A 22,373-nucleotide genomic window follows, 5' to 3' on the forward strand; every position below is an offset into this window, starting at 1 on the left:
AAGGAAACTATTTCAGATTTCCACTTGTTCGTTGCTGGAACTTTGTGCTTTGTGTACATTGTAATAAATAATGAAGACCTAAATATTTTGATAATCTTAAGCCTGTCTCACAAAAAAACAAAAACAAATGGTAGATCATTACAGTTAACAAAATATAATTAAAAATCATACTTCTTAAGAGAAAAATATATGATGAAAACATACTACCAGTGCTCACTTATTACTCTGAAACAAGGTCACTAAATGCACAGAAACTGGAAACAACACAAAGATGCATGCTTGGAATAACAAGAAGAGACAGAACAATGTATGGATCAGAAAACACCCAAAAGGATTTGACATCATTGAAAGAGTGAATATGTTAAAATGGCAATGGGCCGGACATGTCGCATGAAGAACAGACCAAAGATGGACAAAGGAAGCTATAGAGTGGATCCCAAGAGATGAAAAAAGACCCAGAAGACAACCATGAAAGATGACAAGATCATTTGCTGGTGTCACCTGGAAAAGAGACGCTGTACATCAAAACAAGGGGAAATATCTTGGCAAGGGCTTCATCCAGCAGTTGATTGATACAGGCTGCTGCTGCTGATGTGATATTTATACAGTACCATGAAAAAATATCTGCACCCTGTCTGAATTTTTGCATTTTTGCATATCTTTGACACTGAATGTTATCAGATCTTCAACCAAAGCCTAATATTAGATAAAAGGGACATTGAGTGAACTAATACAATTTTTCATACTTATTTTTCAAAGAGTGTTGTGGAATACCCAATAACCCCCTTGTGAAAAAGTAATGGCCTCCTTAGACTCAATAACTGGTTACGTCACCTTGAGCAGCATTAACTCCAACCAAACTCTGCCTGTAGTTAGTGGTCAGTCTCTCACAGCGCAGTGGAGGAATTTTGGACTACTCCTCCATGCAGAACTGCTTCTACTCAGTGACCTTTTTCGAGAATGAACTGCTCATTTCAGGTCCTGCCACATCTCGATGGGGTTTATGTCTGGACTTTGACTAGCTAATTCCAAAACATTTCTTGTTCTTCAACCATTCTTAAGTAGACTTGCGTGTGTTTGGGATAATTGTTTTGATGAATGACCCAGCTGCTTCAGATTCAGCTCACGAATGGATGGACTGACATTCTCCTGTAGAGTTCTCTGATCCAGAGCAGAATTCATGGTTCGTTCAATGATGGCAAAGCACCCAGGTCCTGATGCAGCAAAGCCTCCCCAAAGCATGACACCTCTACCACCATGCTTTACTGTTGGTATGAGGTTCTTACTGTGAAATGCAGTGTTTAGTTTTCTCCAGACATAACAGGGCCCATGTCGGACAAAAAGATACACTTTTGACTCACCTGTCCATTGAACATTGTACCAAAACTCTTGAAATCGTTCAGCTGCTTTTTGGCAAACTTGAGATGAGCATTCATGTTCCTCTTAGTGAGCAGTGGTGTCTGCCTTGCTTCTGGAGTTTCTTTTGCTTGAGGCATGATGTGCCTCTAGAACTTGTGTCCTGACAACTTCACTCTGACAGTAAGGACCCCAGTTTTTCAGATTTATATTGGGAATATATATATATATATATATATATATATATATATATATATATATATATATATATATATATATATATTTACAGACCTGGCCCAAAGCCTGATTTTTAAACAAAGTACTGGAACAGATGACCGTTATTATCCCTTTAATTGGGCTGTGTTAAATGGGAGGGGCAATAACTTTTTCACACCTGAAGATTGCATGTCTGATTACTTTTCACAACAAACAAATGAAAGAAGCACCAAACTTTTTTTTTTTTTTTTTCTCTCAGGCTCCCTGCTAAAAATCAGACTGGGGTAAACACTTTTTCATGGTACTGTGAAAAATATACACACACACACACGCACACACACATACACACATACTTTTTGACTTGTTTCACTATAGCTTTGGATAGAATTCCTTTACTGAATGACATTTTTTCTAATCAAAATGTTATTCATGACCTCTTAGACTGCTGAAAAGCAGATATAACGGCATTGAAAGTCAACCTTGAGAAAATATTTTAACCAATTTTTTCAATTACTGGAAGTTATTGTGGTGTAAGCATTAATGGATAGTACCTGTGGTCTGTCCAGGCGCATCCTCTTAGCGGCATTCCTGCTTTCACTCTCACAGGCCGAGGCCAAAATGTTCTCTGCTGCTGCTGAAGTAAGGTGTGAAGGAATAGGCCGGGACTACAAGAGAAAAAACAACAACAACAACAGAAATAATTGGAAGTGGTTCATTTCTAAAGAGTATTTTGTGTGTCTTGCAGCATTTTCCATTTTGTTTTTGTTTTCTGTTTACATTGTCATGCACACAATAAACTGAACATGCAGTGAAATGCTTTGCTTTGTTTTCTTGTTTAATCAACCCCCCCCCCCATAATACTGAGGGTATAAAAGAGTGGGAGACTAAAGGATGGTCAGACCACCTTAGAAACACAGCTATACATTGCATCTTGTCTGCTAAAATATGACATAGCAAGTTTTTATAAAGTAATAACAGTGCATCTAACAGAAATATAATGTGGCAGAGTGAAGCTTTTTGACTGCTGATTTATTTTAGGCTTTTTCACAGAGTATGCAAGATTCACATTTTACAAACATGCTGCTTTGAATACAGCTTGCCAAAAATGAGGAAAATATTTAAATGTGAATGAATTTAAGGTGATCTCATTATATAGATGTGTGAAATTATGGCGGTATGATCATTAGAAATATTTGGTTATGTAAAAAGAAAATGTAAAATATCCACCTACAGTTTTATTTTCATTAAATTTGTATATTTTTGCAATAATAAGCAGGGCATTCCATGAAACATCGGGTAGAATATTATTTTAGTAACACTAGCATCAGTTCAGAATATGAAGACAAAAAAGTAATTGTTAGAGTATCTGTCCCCAGATAACATACAACGTAAGAGCTACTAAATATGCACAGGAAAATAAAATAAATAACATAATCAAATGTACTGTAAAACTATTAAAAATAAATAAATAAATAAATAAATAAATAAATAAATAAAACATTTACATAAAATAAATGACATAATCCCTGGGAAACATTTAAAATGAGTGCTGTCAGGCTGTCCATACAGCTTCATTCTTTATTCTTTAGTACATCAGTTTGTCAAAGAAGCTAAAGACAGTCGAACCCCTGTCACCTTCAACGTGGCTGTAGAATTATCCTTTTCTAAGCCACAATAAAATGGATGCCATTTGAGACAGTGCTTCTGTGGCAGCTGTGATGTCCAGATCCTCAGTCTCTAGAGAAGGCAGGGATACTCCTCCTCTGCCTTTACACGGAAAGGCTAATTATTAGCAATTAATAGACATAAAGGAAGTGAGGTTTTAAAGCTCTTCTTAGCAACCAGATGGCTGTGTGGTTTTGTCCCTGTGGATCCCGTGAATGCAGCCATCGGGTGTATTTACTCTGAGACAGACTATAACAATGGAAAGCTAAAGCTCACTTGGAAGGGCAGTTACTGCTTCCAAAATCCATTTAGGAAACTTGACAAACATATTGTGCTGACTATAAATAGGATACATTACATCAATCATGTGATCATAAATTTGAATTCGGAGTTCTGTGGTCAGTTTTAGCTGTATGTCTAAAATACTGACACCTGCATAAGAGAGCAAAAGCCTGCAGATGTTCTGTGTAAATGTGGATTGCTAAACATTTCTATGTAAGAGGTCTCGGGTACAAGATCAGCAAGAGCTGAGGTCACCTTCATCTGTTTATTGCAGATCTCTGTCTAAAGCAGTTGAGACATCTATAATATGTTGTCTTGAATGCCACTAAAATACCATATCTGCCAAATATCTATCAATCTACTGACTATGTATGCAGAATATAATTACTTTAATGAAAAGTGTCATACTAAAAAAAAAAAAAAAAAAGCATTGGCTTTTACAGGGGTTGCATTAACACATTTATTTTAACAACAAATCCTCCATCATTATTACCACATTTGCTGATATACTGTGTGAAAGAATTTGCCATGTGTCTATACATGACTATGTGTTCCACTTGTTTTGTCTGGCCCTGTTAGCAACGCTACTTTTATGATATCAAAGTTTATGAGTCAAAGTTTAGATTCAAGTCAAACAGAATAACTTATTCTAACCTCCCCTCATTGATCTGAGCTCTGAGCACTGATTTAACAGTGATGCTGTTCTTTGAACTTTGTAAAAGCTACACTGGACAAAAAAACATTTCAAAAGTGAAAACAGGGACTGTGATTTCTCTGCCTAGGTATTATATCCTGAGATTTAAACGTTCACCGTACAGAGCATGTATACTTATCTGATTTAAGTAGGACCAAATGGGGACCTAACACTTTATACTGAGAAGAAGTTAAAAGAAAGAAAGAAGACACAGAATAGGTTACAGCTATAATTGTATCCAGCGTTAAGCGACTGTTTACAATATTGATGTGTGGTTGTGGTCATAGTCCAAAGTCTCCAGACAATTTTGAAATGTGTAGTATCCCAAAGAATATTATTTAAAATGCACTGCAAAATCAACAGGAGCTCCTTAGAGAAACAGCCTTCCCTGTTGCCTTGAGGGTAAAACCGCTCTGTTACTCTATTAGAAGTGTTACCAGGATTACAAATGGCAAATAACTGACAGTAGCAAGCCTGAGGCATATTTCATGTGCTTGGCCCAGTGGATTTTATTCTCATTAAACTAGGGGTGTACACATTCTTCCTATCCTTCCACCACAGGGCATGTTAGACTGGGTTTTATCAGTGCGGGAAGAGTTTTTTTTTTAAGTGACAGAGTAGTGGCCCCACTATGGGTCGCAGAATGTCACAATATATATCACACTGGGCCCTGATTACTTTCAAATCAATTTATTTTAGCAAGCGGATATTTCATTAGAATTAAATGGAAACAGCCTCACCCTCACTCGTTTAATTACACCTCGCTCACGATGCTGATTGAAAGAGGTAGACGGAGCCGCTCAGAAATCACAGATAGCTAAAGAATGACCCAAGTGGCCTATTACTGAGGCAGCTCAGTGAGGCTGAGAAGCTGGAGGAGATTTTCCAAGGCTGATTGTGGGTGGGTGTCTATTCATCCATATGTCCAAATATCCATGCATTCTTTCAAAAACCACATCTCGTGTCAAGGGTGAAATCTGACTGACTGCGGAGCCATACGAACCCTATTTAAAATTCCTTGCTTAAACATACGGGCCCTTTTATAACTGCCTAAATGTTTGTTTAGATGTCAAAGAATGCTGTTCAAAAATACCACATGCTGCTGGAGAACGTGCTGCCAGGGTTGGTAGCAAAAATAGATTATTATTATTACTGTGTTGCCATGTCACAGACACTTAACATGTATATGTGCAGTTAGTTCAGTTCACTACAAATTGGGTAAAGAAATCCACAATAATTAGAACTGCCCCATATGAGAAGAAGAAAATAATCTTAATTTAGATCCCATGTATGCCTGGGGGGGTGGTTAACAGCAATGTCATTTGACTAATCAAATTGTAATTATACTTCCAATATCCACAGATTTTTGCAAAATGTAAGCATAACAATAAGTCTAAATTAGTTAAATTTGACCCATCCACTAATACAAAATCTACAAAAATGTTCAGTAGTGGCTTCATTTTTAGTCAGATGCAACTTTCTTCTAATTATAAATGTAACCACTATGAAGTACAGGTTTGTAGTTTGCTATTAGTAGGTGGGTCGAATTATTGATTCAGTCTGGCCCCTGTCACACTTAACAGGCTAGGGAGATGGACAGATATACTTGTTATGATGCACTTGACATTCTAAATAATATAGACTAATTTTCATTGCTCACACAATGTAATGCTTCAAGTAAATAGCATGAACAAGTCAGCATAACCTATACAAGTTCCTGTTCTCTTTGTTTGTGGTGATTATGTCAAATTGGAAATCAATCAATAAATAATATAAGGTTGTTTTAAATACCCAGTACTGGTGTACTTAGAATAAATATTTTAAACACAGATAGGTAATATAAGAGAGTTTAATTTGATGTCTTGTACACTTTCTATTTAAATAAGTTATACTTTCAAGAAAGTTCTTACAGTCTAAAGTAGAAGGCAGATTAATTTAGGGGTTTGCTAAAACTATCTACTATTAATAAGAGTCCCAACCCCTACAATGCAAAGTGAAAAAGTCAGTTATATTAAATATAAAAAGACAGTTCCTTATATAAAATCATATATTGCTCCTTGTTGTTTTTTGTTCTTTCCATGCTGAATGCTGTCACTGAGCCGTCAAACAGAAGAGAAACACAGCCTGAAATTGTGTTTCTACCACAAAGCATACAAGGTAGTTTAAGCTTGTGAGTATTTGATACAGCATGCATCAGAAGGCAGTGGGTTGTAACCTTTTCTTGTTCATTCCAATGGTAGGGGGAATGGTATGAATGGAAGGATATAGATTAGAAAAAAAAACATTGGGAAAAGATTTTAAAAATCAATAATTAAACAACAACATAAATAAATAAATAAATACATTAAAGGAAGGGTATTTGTGCATGGCAGGGTTTTGATGCAGGCTGGGTCTGGGTTTGTGGGACTCACCGCGTCAAAACCATTCCTTTTCATCCTCCTGCAGGACTTCAGGTAAGTGCGAATACGTTTCCGGGCACGTTCCTGATACTCAGGGAACTGTCGCCTACATGAGTCAATGATAGCCTGGATCTTTTCTTTGGGCTGCTTAGATATTGGGACCATGCGGTCCAAGTTCTCATCTACAAACAGCCTGACAAACATCTGTTGGCAAGAGGAAGACAGAGGAGAAGGAATTGGAGGGCTGCTCTCATCTACTCCACTATTGCTAAGTGAATATTGTTTCCCTCCTTGATTCTGCAATCCTGTCTATTATGTAAGAAAACAGACACTAGCTAACCACCTTAAAGGGCTTGAAATGTGTTTCAATAGACATGTGTAGCTGTTTGTTAAATTATGCATCTGCTTGTCTTTTAGTGTTAGCAGAATTTAGAACTTAAAAAGAACACAGAACAAATGTCCTTAGAAAAGCTCATGGGTTTTGAAGACTTTTTCTGTAAGAAATGATCTGAGAATGTGCTCATTGGATTAGGGAATCTTATTTACAACAGTTAAGGTGTAGAATTACCAAATAAAATAGCTTCAAATATAAAACAAAACATTATCATATACTATATGTTGTATTTCTTTAACAAAACTTTATTGCAAATACTGATACCATGTATGTACAAAAGTATTTGCAGACACTCCATTAGTAGAGTGCCCTCCTTTGGTTTCTGTTATAATATACAGTTTTGTCTAGTTGCTTTGGATGACCTTGGATGTCATTATCTGTCCTGTGAAATTTGTCAAAATGTTTGGATGCAAGCAATTTTTAGTACACTCGGTGTGGTTAGTTTCTTGGCAGCTATAGCATCCTTCAAGTATACACATAACATTATAATAGGATTCATATCACTATAATGTATAGTTGGATACTTTGATCCTTTTCTTCCACAGCCCTTCCTCTGTTGGCATGGATGTGTGCTCCAATGGATGTCCAAACTACCATCAGGTATCACCAAGGTATATCAGGATATATTGCAGCAGTGACGATTCCATCAGTTACACAAAGATTTTTAGGCCATGAAGAATTAAAGATGGTCAACTACCACCATGCTGGACATGCTTTTTTATCTACATAGGAGCTCTGGTCCTTGCTTTGGTGACCATTTAGTTTGTGACTCCTCAGAACCCTGGGGAAACTGTTTGCATGTAGTTTTGCAACTTTTCATGACAAAGGGCTTGCATCTTGGCTTACGTCTTGACTGTTCATCTTGCATCTTGACTGTTCATTGTTCCTTGTAGTTTTTAATATGAGCTGATGTTCCAGATTGTGCCAAATCATTGTGTAAGTCTCTGGCCATTGGTCTAAGTGTTTTGTGGATTTCTCAGGTCAGAGAACTAATCTTCCTATTTTTTGCACACATTTCTCCTTGTGTCTCAGATCTGGGAAGGTTCCCAGTGGTATCTGTTTGATTGTGCTTTTCATTAACTGATCTTTCTGTACTTCGACAAATACCAAATATTGTTACAATCTTTGTGTACATTTCCTTCTCTGTATAGCTTTCTAACTTTATATTCTAACTTCATAACTTCACCCTTGTATAATCATTGTCTCACCTTTTATGACAACAATTAGCTTGCTAATTACAGCATCTTCTTGGTTTGCAAAGTCAATTATTTATAATGACAATTGATGATTAATTGGATAATAAGTAGTCTGTGTCAACATCTACATAACTCCTTAATATGTAGAGGTAAGTACATGAATATGTTTTTCATGCATGACATGTTTTTACAATGTGGATTTGTTCAAATAAAATTATACATAGTGTTATATTGTTTTTTTACATATGGCTGACAGACAAAGGGATTCCTACATATGTTATGCATTTACATTTTCTTCCATTCCATTTCTGTATGAATGACATGATACAAATTGATGTAATCATGTTTAAGCCTTAACTTATAGATTCAGAATGTTAGAGACAATATGTAATAGGAAAACATTGTTCTGCCCTATCAAGCTTTTAAAAATAATACTATCAGAATAATAATACTAATACTAAACAATACCAAGTGGTTCAGAAGTTCTTATTTTCGAGGATTTGTTTTAGAAAAGAGAATAGCACACATTAACTAAGCTATTCACTTACAAAGTCCTTGACCCTCACTACAGTTGAGCTATTATCCTTCCTACTGGTAGACAGTCTGAAAGATTATGGATTACTTTGGAGTTTTTTACATTTATTTTCTACATAATTTATTTAGCTTTGGCGGTCATTGGAAGTAACTACTATGTGATGCTATGAGCCGGAGAACGTCAATATCACTGTATTCAAGCCAACGTAAGGAAGTCTCTAAAGAAGTACTGTAGAGGCATACCAATGAAAGCAGACACCTGAAATAGTAGTAGAAGTAGCAGATAGGTGTATTTCCAGCAAATCATCTTCTGTGTGATAAAAAGCTTACTCTTTTGAAAACAAATAAAAATAAAAATAATATTGCCAATTAATGCTACTTAATGAAACAGGGTCAATCTGTGAGATTAGTACTACTGCCATAATATGTGAAACAACTGGATGTTATCTATATGACATTAATGATCAAAATCTGCTAACAAAATATAGATGTACCAACCAATGAACTGTATTTAGAATAGACCTCTTCTAATTTGAGCAGCTTATTATGTTCTCTTCCACCACGAATGCAATGTATTGTGTACACTTGTTGCATAAGTAAAGGGAACCTACAAATTCTGGCAAAACGAAACACATCTGAACACAGTTGGAGTGATGGATTCTTATGATCCCCCTTCTGTTGATATGAATTTGAAATCATTACATGCCAAGGGGTATCTCTCACATATGGACACTACAAACACAGCAATGAGACAAAAGACATACTGAATGTAGCTTTACAGGAAAAGTACATTATTTAATAGCTTTGCCCTACAATTTACAATGTAAACGTTTAGGCTGAGGTAAATATTTAGTAATAATGTAATATTTCGATGCATTAAATAAAATATTACCTTTGTTTAGATAATAGTATAAAGGGAATAATTATACACATTTGAGATATACAGTACATATGATGACAATTTTTTCTAAAATAATACATAAACATAATTGAATGTAATCTAATATGCTCTTATTCTAAATGACTGCAGAAAGAGAAGTCTAGTGTTGGAAACTGTACTACAACAGCACTGCATTTAAACCTCTATATTAAAGTAGTACGACTGCACCAAGTACCACGTAATGAAGCTTGGCATCAATGATAACTTGAATGCACCTGCCAGTTGGAAATGATAATCCTGGTACTTAAGGTCAGGACTCCATTCAGCAGAATCAAGAAGCCTTTGGCAAACAAAAAAAAACTGTGCTGTGCTTATAATCTGCGACTGGCTGGTGGGTCGAAGTTTTGCTTTCATTCAGTGCTAAAATATCAAACTCTATACGACAGCACAATCATAGCATGTTTATTTTTTGTTTTTTTTGGATGGAACCAGTGGAGCTAGTGACCACCTAACTTGACTTACATTGAAGGCCTTGAGTCTCTCAGCCTCCACTCCTTCAGCCTCCATGGCCTTCTCACAGTCTTCCTGGTCATCGTGATCATCATCATCTTCATCAGCACGACTGAGGGACAGGTCCTCCACTCCGCCGCCCACACTCTCGTTCTTTCCTGAATCGTAGCTGGAGTAGCTGTGCGCCGGGGACTGCAAGACACAGAGCGCAGTTAGAGCCAGTCCAACCGCACTTCAAAACTCTCCAGCATGATTCAGGTAACATTTCTCTTCATTAAAACAATGCCCCCTGGTCTATAATTCACGTTAGCAAAATGACCTTCAGTTTTTTTATTTTATGATATCAAACTGTCATCAAGTAATTTGTCAATTAATTCTAGTTCCTTTTGATTAAACCTTATTATCAATTGTATGAAATACAGAACAAATCTGAAACAAAAAGGTCAAATGAATATTGCTCTTAAAGAACATACTTTAAATAGTGAGTTAGAAAAAGGGTTTTGATTGCATTATGTTAGGAGCACATGAAATAGTTTATTGCATTATAGTGCCGTTTTATATATTTTGTATGTATATTTGTTTTCTGAATAAAATATTAACCACATTTAAAAATATAAGTGTAAGAAAATATCGTATTGGATTATACATTTTATAAACTGGACACATCCATATGATGATAGATTAAATGATAAGTAAATGTAAATATATATCAAAACTACAAGAAAGAAAATAACTAAGAAAAATATTTGGGAGTTTGGTTTTAACATTTGTTAACTATTATGTTCATTCAGAGTGACAAAATACTCCATGTGTAAAAAGTAAGCTAATTGCTATTGCATAATTCCTGACAGTTCATTAAATTAAGACGAGGTATGATTAATTTATGTAAATAATCCAGAGAAATATATTTGTTATCCTATTTCTGTTTTACTGCCTTTATGATAAACTAGTGACTTTCTATAGTTCTTTCAAATCACCATTTACAGAAATTATGCATGTAGCAATTCAGTGTATCTACTATATCAAATTCACTATTCCATTCCTGTTTTCTTCAGAAATGACATTTCCTTGACCAAAAAAAACAATAAAAGAAAAACTTCACTAACCTTTCCATTAATGACACCCAATGATGTACCAAGAAAATTAAACTTAACCAACCATTTCCAAAATGTGTTCAAACCGCTGAAACGGTGATTTTCTAAAAGCAGACGCACAGCCCTTTGTTCTATCAGTATACAAAAGCTGTGTTCAGTTCATTTTGTATTTAAATTAACTGTAATTAGTTTTACATTTCTAAAACCAACAACATCTGTTAAAGCTGTCAAATTATATGAGGTGATCCATAAAATATAATTGCTTTGCAACATGTTCCTACAATTACTTGATACCAGACTCAAAATCAGTTTAGTGGTGTCTGAAATAAATATTACTCTTATATGCAGAAAAGCCTAAACATATTAGTCTCTTCTACTAAACACAGGCATTTTAATTTAAGTTTCTACTGCACTCTTATTTCTTTACAATAAAATACACAAATACAAATATGTTTTACAATTTCTCTTCAATCAGGATACTGACACTGAAGAAAGTGTAGTACAACGATGATTTAGTGATACTGAATTCTCACTGCCTGCTCTCTAGTCATACAGAGTCTCCCCATGGGGAAATTTACATCTCCCCTATCCTAAAATTATTGTCCCTAATCTTTTCACATCACATCTGCTCAGGGCAAAAACTAATTGAAGCAGCTCTACCTAATTTTCAATGGCATGCCTAAAATCAAGACTACTTATCTGTTTCAGTGTGTGTGTATGTTTGGTGTATAATCAAAAAAGTGCCTGTTTAAAAAGGTACCAAGTATTCTAAATCTGGGATACAATATTAATCTCAGGACACTTCTTATATGAAACAATGCCCTCCTGGTTTGGAACCATAGTATGCAGACACTTCTTGTTAGATTCTATTGTTAGTTTCCTGTTTGCTAAATAGACTTATATAATTCTTATATTTAAATAATGTATACCATGGTGTTATGTATGATATTTAAACATATTATTACAAATATGTATGCTTATTTTAAGGGGCAATTATTGACATGTATTCACTGTTACTAAGAGGGTACATCAGTACAAACTTTATCTTCAATTAAAATTAAAACATATTATTCATAGAACAATGATAATACGCAATTTATTCTTTCTTATTTTTTAATAGTATCTTTCAAGAGTTAATTACTAATAACTACATGGTTATAAATGGTATCCACTGATAATAACACACGTATAACCGAATTGTCAACAACAACAAATTAAGAAATCTGGAAACAAATCATAATTAACTGACTGTCTAATTAATTAACAAATTACAGTAAAATAAATACATGCATTAAGTTTACTGTATGCCTGATTACCAAGAATGAATACATTCCCCCTGAAATAAAACAACCACATTTGCAACATTTGTATCACAGCATATTAAAAAGTACATTGTTTTGTTACATTTCCAAATCAGAATGAGGTGTTTTGTTTTTCTAAATGTAAACTAAATTTTTGTGTGCTTTTGGTCGGATATTATAGATACATTAATCAATACAAATTCTTCCACTGCTGTGCATTTCTATATACTGTACACAGTACAAAATCATTGTGGATGCAGGCTTGACATAGAATTTTTGGCTGGACAACATAAATAGCTAATTTCCTAAAAAATAAATACTATTATTATTATTATTGTTATTATTATTATTATTATTATTATTATTATTATTATTATTATTATTTAAAAACATTGGAGGGACCACAATTCTAAGAACATTCACTGATCAAAGCTTCCAATTAAACATATAAATCTTGAAGTAATGTCCAGAAGCAAATTGGTTGTAATACATAGTGCTAAGTACCATCTGTTACCATAGAAACATGAATTTGTGTTTCATTTGTAAAATCAGCTAACCGCCCATTTCTAATAAGATTACTTAAATACCTTAAAGGAGAAGGAAACCTACATTTGAAAACCATATTTCACCTAGATTAAAAAAACAACAACAAAAAAACATTGTGGACCAAGATTAAAGTGATGGTACATTTAACTAAACAAGTATACAAGATAAATAATGACTGTATACTGTTTTTAAATACAGCATTTCAATAATTTAAGAAACAAAAATGAGAAAACCTGAAGGATAAGGAGCTTAAATATATTTTAAAAAATATGGCTTCATGTATGGTAAATCTTAACTTTTTCCAGTTATTTTGTTGGGTTGCTATGTCAAAGCATCATATTAATTCCTAAGGCCTACTTGTAAACTGCTCTAATGCAACCAAATGTTTTTCTCAATAAAAAGCTAAAAGGGAAAAGGGAAAGCTAAATTTTCTTGAAGCAGCATTTTTTATCATCTGCATTTACCTCTTAATTTATGTTGTCCTTTTTAAATATGCTGTTATAAGTGTCTTTCACCTGATGTGTCATGTTTTTTCATGTCTGGATGTTACAATAATAATAATAATAATAATAATAATAATATGGTGTCAGAAAGTAGTTTTCAATGCTGAATGAGAAAAAAATATCCAGTGAAGAGTATCAATGGTGCATCAATAAGCTTTCCCAATGCATGTCAAAGACTTGGATTGCCTTTACCTTGCTGAAAATAAGCTTTTAAGTATTAGTGTAGTTTCCATTATAATAATTAATTGCAATGATAAATGATAGTCTCACAGAGAACCTCTCATAACACACATCAGAGTCCATGCAGTAAGTCAGAAATTAAATGACAGGAAAATTCCGATTGTATAAATGACTCCATTAAGTATTCTAAAATTATTTGTATTTTAATTATCCATACTGTCAAGCTCTCCAGTGCAGATCACAACACAAGAAACAGCTAATAATGTCACACTCACTCGAAGGTCTAATGCAAACCGGTGAGAAGTGCATCGTAATACATTTTTATCTGTACTCTGGTCACTGGCTTTCTAGCAATGGGACCTGCTCTCCGAATCCTGACACTCAACGTTGAGGGCCTGACAGCCGTCAAGAGGAAACTCATCTGAGTTCTTGCCACCCTGTATCTTCATCAACATTATCTGCTGCAAGACACCTATACTGGATCTGAGGACGTTTGCCACTGTCACATCAAAGGCTCTGACCTGCTGTGTGACTCCCATCACAAAAAGACTGGCCATGCCACCTGTGTCTGGTCCAACAGCCACTGCATAATTAACCATATTCTGTGACAGCACAGGTCAGCAGCTTCCATGTAGTAAATACATATAAGCCTCGAAGTGCTAACTGGGAACACCAAGTCCTGCCAACACGCCATCACCCAGCCACCTATGTGAGAGACTTCAACAGCCACCACACAGACTGGGGAGACCCGTCAAGAGACAGCGATGGTGAGTTGCCTGTACACTGGGCCTCAAGAAATAATCTCTATCTGATACATGACCCCAAGCAACAAGGAACATTGTACTCAGCCAGATGAGTTCAGAGTAACTCACTCAACCAGTGCTGGTTCATGCCCCTTGATGGCCACCCTCAACCTGCATAGTGCCTAGTCCTGGACAATTTTCTGCAACAGTCAACACGGGCCATCTCTCATACACGTTGGCTTCTGCTTTCAACAACAGTCTAAAGAAGATGCAATGTAGCTTGCTGGATCAATTAAGGGAGCTGTAGCCATAACAATCGGACTTTAGCTCCTACGCTACCATACTCAGCAGCAGTGTACTGTGCCCCTGTCTGGCAAAGGTCTTCACACACATCTTGTTGACACGCAGTTGAATACCACCATTTTAAGAGGAACCACCCTCCTCTGGCTTCCTGTCCTTGAAAACATCACTCCCCTACACAACTGATGACCCAAAAGCTGGTCAAAAATATTTGTGCATTTAGTGAACTGCATTCACTAAATACAATAATCTGTATGAGCTACATACATGGAAATGAAAACATATACAGTATATATATTGCTATATAAGACAAGTGATTGTTCCTGTTATGAGTCTGTCTGTATTCTTATAGCACAAATCCTACTTTACTGTTCCGGAAAAAGGAAAGGGCTAAAGTATTTTATAAGAGATGTGACAGATTTCTAAAGATAAGGCCAGTCCACCTGCAGATGTAATCATAGCTTGCCCAATTGCAAATTGCTAACTATCTGACTACATTGCATGTTTTTCTCAGCAGGTCCTTTAGATCAGTGGCTTAAAATGACAGGTTTTTATTTTTAAAATACGAAAATGAATCTGGATTAGAAATGTGTAATCTAACTGCTGGCCTTTTCTGGTGGTGGTGAGGCAAATATCTTTCTATTTTCTATTTCACTGGCTTTTTAAATGAGCACCAATGGGCCCATTACAGTTATACAATCAGTGTACAATAATTTCATTGTTTTTAATCTCTTAATTTTATCATTGTTACTGTGCTGAGGAAAACGAGATCTTAAATGATTGTCTGCATACAAACTTCTGGAACTTCAGGCATGTTTATTTTCGTGGCCCAGACCAAATAGATTATACATATAGATATAATAGATTTAACTCAAATTGTATTGCTGGCTTTTATTTTGCCAGAGGATTCATCCTTCTACCTTATGTATCTTTAAGTATCATATCTTTAATTTGCAGTTCAACTATTTTCTTTGCTGATTAAAAATGCATTTACATTTTATCTTCATTGGTATCTTGTGTAGTTCAGTATACATCACTTGCCCAAATAGCTATAATGTTTTTAGTGACTTCAATACAATGGTGTTAACAATAGCATGATTACTGAGCTGGGCTGCTTCTGTGAGTGGTGCTGAATCACAGTTGTTTCACAATCTTTATCCAAAGGAATTACATGATGTAGCATATAGTTCAGATATCCTTAACTTAACGTAATCAAGAATACAAAAGTAAGTACTGATGAAGAACAATGCATCGAATTAAATCAAAATGCATAATTACAGTGTGGTTCTCGGTACAATAGGAAGTTGGTTGCAAAAGTAATTTCTAAAATCTCATTTGAGTTATTTAATAAATCCCTTTATAGAAAATGTATAATATATCCAGTTTCTACATATTAGAAAAAATATACATGATGATGGTTACATACATTTTCAAAATCAGTTTGTGATTTCTTATGTTGCCCCTTTTTGGCAATCATGCTTTTATCTTCTTTGTCTTCCAATCTGTTCACAATTTTCTGATATATTCCCTGATCAACATAAAGTCAAAATTAAATAATGATCCAGTCAATAGACATTAAAGTAAATTAAAACATTTTTCCATCCATTAAAAATTCTAGGGCAAATCGTTGGTCCACTTGGCAAACCAAGGTAAAGGCTAATCTGAAAAATTGGGATAACCACACCAGGTCTGAGCGCTCTTTCATGCTCACACAATCGCACAGCCTTCCATTTAAACACACAATAAAATCAAAACCAATTAAAAATTCAAATCACCCTTCAAACACAGAGTGGCTGCTTATGGCATTAGCGGCATTCATGATTGAAGAATGAAAACTGCTGGTTCTAATCCATTTGTGGAGGGAATCTCTTTACGCTGTCATGGTATAAAAAGTTTGCTTATCAAAGACATACACTGTGTTACCTATAATTTCATAACCTGAGGTCTTAACTGTCCTTTTTCTCTCCTCTCAGGGAGCGGTCACTAAAACCACTGGCATTTCTCCCTTCTAAAAATATGTCTTTGAACCCCCTTTGCCTTTCAAGCTCCTTTGAAAGCTCAAAAACCATTGGCACTTGTGCATGGAAATTTCCACAGTTCGCTCGGCCTGCCTTGTTACAGGCCTCTGGAAAGATGCAGTTTGTGAAGAGGAGGGTAATCAATGGCAGGCTGAGGTAACGCCGGGCACTGGCCAGCCCCCTGAGGTGAGCGCCTCGGCAGCAAACTGACCTTTCCATTCCCATCGCTGCGTAGCTCTGGTTGTATAATGTCCTTCGAAAGCCTGAGGTTTGTGTTTCTTTACAGATTTATCATGCTCTGGATTGCGCCTCTCTGTGTATGGCAATCTTTTCCTACATTATCCAATACAAATGAATTCAAAGCCAGCAGTTAAGATTCAAAAATGTTGATACGGGGGAGGCAAATCTGTTCGGAACAAGCAGGGATCAAAAGTAGGCAAACCAATGCTCACAGAGCTCTCATTGACATGCCTTAAACATGATTCGATTTCTTCTGCTCTCAAAGACCCCCGACAACTTGAGAACGAGTATATTGGGGATAAATGCACTGAAAATCAATGCCTGCGCTATATACTAGTTCTTATTTTGAGGTATAATAATCCTGCTGTGAAAATAATGTGGGATTTGTATCATTTGCTTTAATACGTGTTATCCCAGTTCTTTGTGTTGTAAGTGACATAAATATCCAGAATAAAATAATATGCATTAACCAAAGCAAATTACAATCCACAATATTTATGTTCAAGAAACATTTTTTCCATCATTAAAATTGATTTATACCATTTCCTTATTAAACTGTATTTTTTTTAATTTTAATGTTCATGCTTTTACATATGATGAAAAAGCAAGATAGCCAATGTCATGTACTCTAAACACAATGTCAATAAAGCAGTATTTGAATTTTGCTATTACATTATTCACTTATTTAAACTATCAGTAGGCTCCCCCTACCAATGCAATTTGCAGGACAAAAATATCACCACCATAGGTAATGATATTTGTGTGACTAGTTTGATTGTGCAATAGAAGTCAAAAACACTAATGATTCACAATTGGACTCCTGTGTGTAATTGCAGGTAGAGTTCCCTTTCTAAATTAGTCTCTGGTGTCTCTGGAGTTTATTTTGTGAGTTATGATTACATATGGGACTTGGCTGGTATTAACATGTTGTCTTTTGAGAATGAGTTTGACTCACAAGACTTCCAGTTTATTGGTAGAGGAGGGTTACCAGTATAAAACAGTAGAGGAATGTAGTATGTCACTTCCAATTGCCTTGATAATTAGCCAAACACACCAGGCCAATTACCAGGTAAGTACCTCAACCCTTCGCAAGTTTCTTTATGTCAAATATCCCACATAGTGAGCATACAGTCTTCATAAAATAAAAAGCTGTAATCAATGTAATGCATGTATATCCTCACAGAATTGTGTTATTTTGGTTATATCCTGAAGGGGAACATGTGTGTGTTAATTGGGAATCTCTGTTGATTTAACTGATTAGACTACTACTTTCAAAGGTAATCAAGATCAAATAACAGAGTTCCAACAATGTAGCATTATACACTCACCTAAAGGATTATTAGGAACACCATACTAATACTGTGTTTGACCCCCTTTCGCCTTCAGAACTGCCTTAATTCTACATGGCATTGATGTTGGCCCATATTGATAGGATAGCATCTTGCAGTTGATGGAGATTTGTGGGATGCACATCCAGGGCACGAAGCTCCCGTTCCACCACATCCCAAAGATGCTCTATTGGGTTGAGATATGGTGACTGTGGGGGCCAGTTTAGTACAGTGAACTCATTGTCATGTTCAAGAAACCAGTTTGAAATGATTCGACCTTTGTGACATGGTGCATTATCCTGCTGGAAGTAGCCATCAGAGGATGGGTACATGGTGGTCATAAAGGGATGGACATGGTCAGAAACAATGCTCAGGTAGGCCTTGGCATTTAAACGTTGCCCAATTGGCACTAAGGGGCCTAAAGTGTGCCAAGAAAACATCCCCCACACCATTACACCACCACCACCAGCCTGCACAGTGGTAACAAGGCATGATGGATCCATGTTCTCATTCTGTTTACGCCAAATTCTGACTCTACCATCTGAATGTCTCAACAGAAATCGAGACTCATCAGACCAGGCAACATTTTTCCAGTCTTCAACTGTCCAGTTTTGGTGAGCTTGTGCAAATTGTAGCCTCTTTTTCCTATTCGTAGTGGAGATGAGTGGTACCCGGTGGGGTCTTCTGCTGTTGTAGCCCATCTGCCTCAAGGTTGTACGTGTTGTGGCTTCACAAATGCTTTGCTGCGTACCTCGGTTGTAACGAGTGGTTATTTCAGTCAAAGTTGCTCTTCTATCAGCTTGAATCAGTCGGCCCATTCTCCTCTGACCTCTAGCATCAACAAGGCATTTTTGCCCACAGGACTGCCGCATACTGGATGTTTTTCCCTTTTCACACCATTCTTTGTAAACCCTAGAAATGGTTGTGCGTGAAAATCCCAGTAACTGAGCAGATTGTGAAATACTCAGACCGGCCCGTCTGGCACCAACAACCATGCCACGCTCAAAATTGCTTAAATCACCTTTCTTTCCCATTCAGACATTCAGTTTGGAGTTCAGGAGATTGTCTTGACCAGGACCACACCCCTAAATGCATTGAAGCAACTGCCATGTGATTGGTTGGTTAGATAATTGCATTAATGAGAAATTGAACAGGTGTTCCTAATAATCCTTTAGGTGAGTGTACATCAGTAAATTTTTGTTTTTTCACCATCTGAAGCAACACATTTGTATCTTGCTTTTCATTGTACTGTTGAGCTTTTAAACTTGTACGTTACATTTATCTGATGTAGTCACTTTCAACAAGTTAGCTGTCATTCATACAATGGGCGTGTCTAATGTCAGACTGGAATCACACACAGTTGCTAGAGACATGTATTGCTTACACATTGATTGGTTTATTTTGCAATTACTACATGAAGTTCTAAATCCAAAGATTTCAAAAAAAGTTACTATGACATTTTTAATATGAGTGCATGTGTTTTTAAAAGTGAATTTATCATAAACATGTTCAAACTGTTTAATATTTCAGTTACATATTATATAAGACTATGTAAATTATACTGCATTCAACTCTCCAAACATACATACTAATTCCAGAAAGTTCAAGGAAAAGTCCCTAAAAAAAAGTTCTAAAATCATGGTTTTATGCATGCTTATATGTTGTTACAGCTTATAAGTAAGATGCATACCACTCTTCCAGATCAAGTCCATCATATAAGCAACTTAGAAACAAGTTAAATCATACCAAATGATGGTGGATGTCAAATGTCAGCATGTACACTCTCTCAGTTCTTTCAGATGTGTTGTCATAACATCCTGGATAGTTTAAAAATCTATAGGAATCACCAGATTTGTCTTCCCCACAGCAGCTAGTCAACTGTGGTTTTGCATCATGGTCTTACTCCTTGATAGTAATTCTAGTTCCCAGTTTCCTACGGCTACTGGGAAAACAGTGAAGACGTCATTATTGCTTTCTAGTTTCTGAAGACATAGAAGATTAATATGCAAGGGAGATTGTCTGCAATAAACAAAAAATGAAAAAACAAACAAACAAAAAACAAAAAACAGCACTCTGGAGCAATCACTTTGATTGCGGTGCATTCCAGCATTTACATAATCTGATTAGGACACTCACCTACGCTGGTGCGTATGAATTGGCTAATGTGCAGGTATGTGTTTGCCAGGTAAATAGTAACATGCTTATTCCAGTACAATCTGCACAAAGTAGTTTGTTTTGTCTTTTGCAATAACAAGGGTCATTTATAATAAATGCTGTCCCAACACTCCAGCCTGAGGTGATTACACCACTCTACATAAAAATAAATAAGTAAATAAATAATAATAAATGCATTACTGGTGAACACACATACACATTGTAACATACATTATTGTGCATAAGCCAATTCATACAAACCAGCGTAGGCGAGTGGCATGATCAAGTGATAATGTTGGAATGCACTGCAATCAAAGCATCGCTCCAGATTGCATTTTTTTTTAGTTTTTTGCTTTTAGCACACAATCTCCAGTGCAGTTCAAACTCCACTGTTTTTGAAAAGTAGAAAGGAATAATGCCGTTTGCACTGTTTTCCACGGCCGTGACCACATACACTTAATGTTGTTAACAGAAACTATAATTACTAGCAAGGAGGAAGACCATGGTGCTAAAACACATTTTACTTTATAATAGTAGCCAGAAGACAAATTTGGTGAGTCTGTAGTTTTTCCTCTATCCAAGAAGTTATGATAGGACCCATCTGAAACAACTAAAAGAGCATACATGCTTAAGTTTCATATCCACCATTATTTGTTAAGTTTTACAATTTACATTTTTAAAAATGTCTTATATGATAGTCTCGTTATGTTATGTATACTGTGTAGCAGAAGACTCATACAATCTTGACATTAGAACTAGTGGGACTTTTCCTTTAAGACTATACTAGTATAACTCCAGACCTACAGATCATAATGTTGCCCAATGGTCAAATCTTAACCTTTCTTTATGAAGAATATATATACATGTGATTTATAGCTGTAAAATATCACAGTGTTTTCAAGACAACTAAAATAAAATTACATGTGCTACATAGTATTGTTTGGCCATAATGTGTAGTTACAGAACACATTATTAATAATTCTCCTGATTGTTATTTAATTCACTTTTCTAATTTGTCCATCAAAGATAGACATCTGCATGAAACTACTGAAAGACAATTTGAGCAGCAATTATCTGCAGCTGTCAGTTCTTATCCCCACAGAGATGTCCTCCATGCTAGGATTATTTCTTCCATCAATGTTTATTTATGGACAATCATGTCTTTATAAATAGTTGGTCAACAAACCAGTCCCATGTTGTATTGTTCTAGTTTTTAATAAACAATAGAACCACTGCTTTTAAAAAGTCAGATTTTTATATTTTAAAGGTTCATACATTTGTCCAGAAATATCTAAAAAAACTAAAACAAAAACAGACACAGGCCATTTTCATTTTTGTTTATAAAACTAATTATATTCTTGTTCATTCATTTTTCACATAAGCATTGTTTTAGAACATTTATTTAAAGTTAAAAAATATATATTTGTAGTGGAGTAAAATCTTGGACATTCGTTCTGTTAGATTTCTATCAATTTCTCAGTATCACCTGATCTCAAACAACATTACAAAAATCGTGGTAAATTAAGCACTCTGTGTTAGAAACCCGGCAATACAAAGGATCTCATTCCAAACAATGTTTAGGCAAATCCCGGAGATTGTACCAGGATACACTGAGACCTGTGTAGACAAACCAACTGACCAAATGAAAGGTATTAGGACATTTGCAAACTAGTCTGTTCACCCACAATTTAAAGGGGAAGCCTTTTGAGAAAGAGAGTATACACATGCCAGACCCTGTTTTGTACAGTACTTAATAATTCAGGAGTATCTCTCAATTTGGAGTTAACACAAATTTCAGCCAGAGATAAGTTTTTTCTTGTTATCGCTTTTGTCAATTGTT

At 35.6% G+C, this 22,373-nt stretch overlaps 1 protein-coding gene across 3 annotated transcripts in view; it reads right to left on the reverse strand.

The window, feature by feature from the left end:
- LOC136765816 (nucleolar protein 4) overlaps positions 1-22,373 on the reverse strand; it is an 82,859-nt gene that overhangs the window by 26,357 nt on the left and 34,129 nt on the right. For 2 of the 3 annotated variants that reach the window (XM_066719617.1, XM_066719618.1), the window contains 3 exons: positions 10,139-10,318; positions 6,625-6,816; positions 2,124-2,237 (listed from right to left, as the gene is read on the reverse strand). In XM_066719617.1, coding sequence (XP_066575714.1) covers positions 2,124-2,237; positions 6,625-6,816; positions 10,139-10,318 — 486 coding nt within the window. The remainder of the gene's footprint in view (positions 1-2,123; positions 2,238-6,624; positions 6,817-10,138; positions 10,319-22,373) is intronic. The other variant, XM_066719619.1, reaches the window with a different exon arrangement.

The sequence above is a fragment of the Amia ocellicauda genome, chromosome 2 (genome assembly GCF_036373705.1).
Source record: "Amia ocellicauda isolate fAmiCal2 chromosome 2, fAmiCal2.hap1, whole genome shotgun sequence".
NCBI classification, from domain to species: Eukaryota; Metazoa; Chordata; class Actinopteri; order Amiiformes; family Amiidae; genus Amia; species Amia ocellicauda.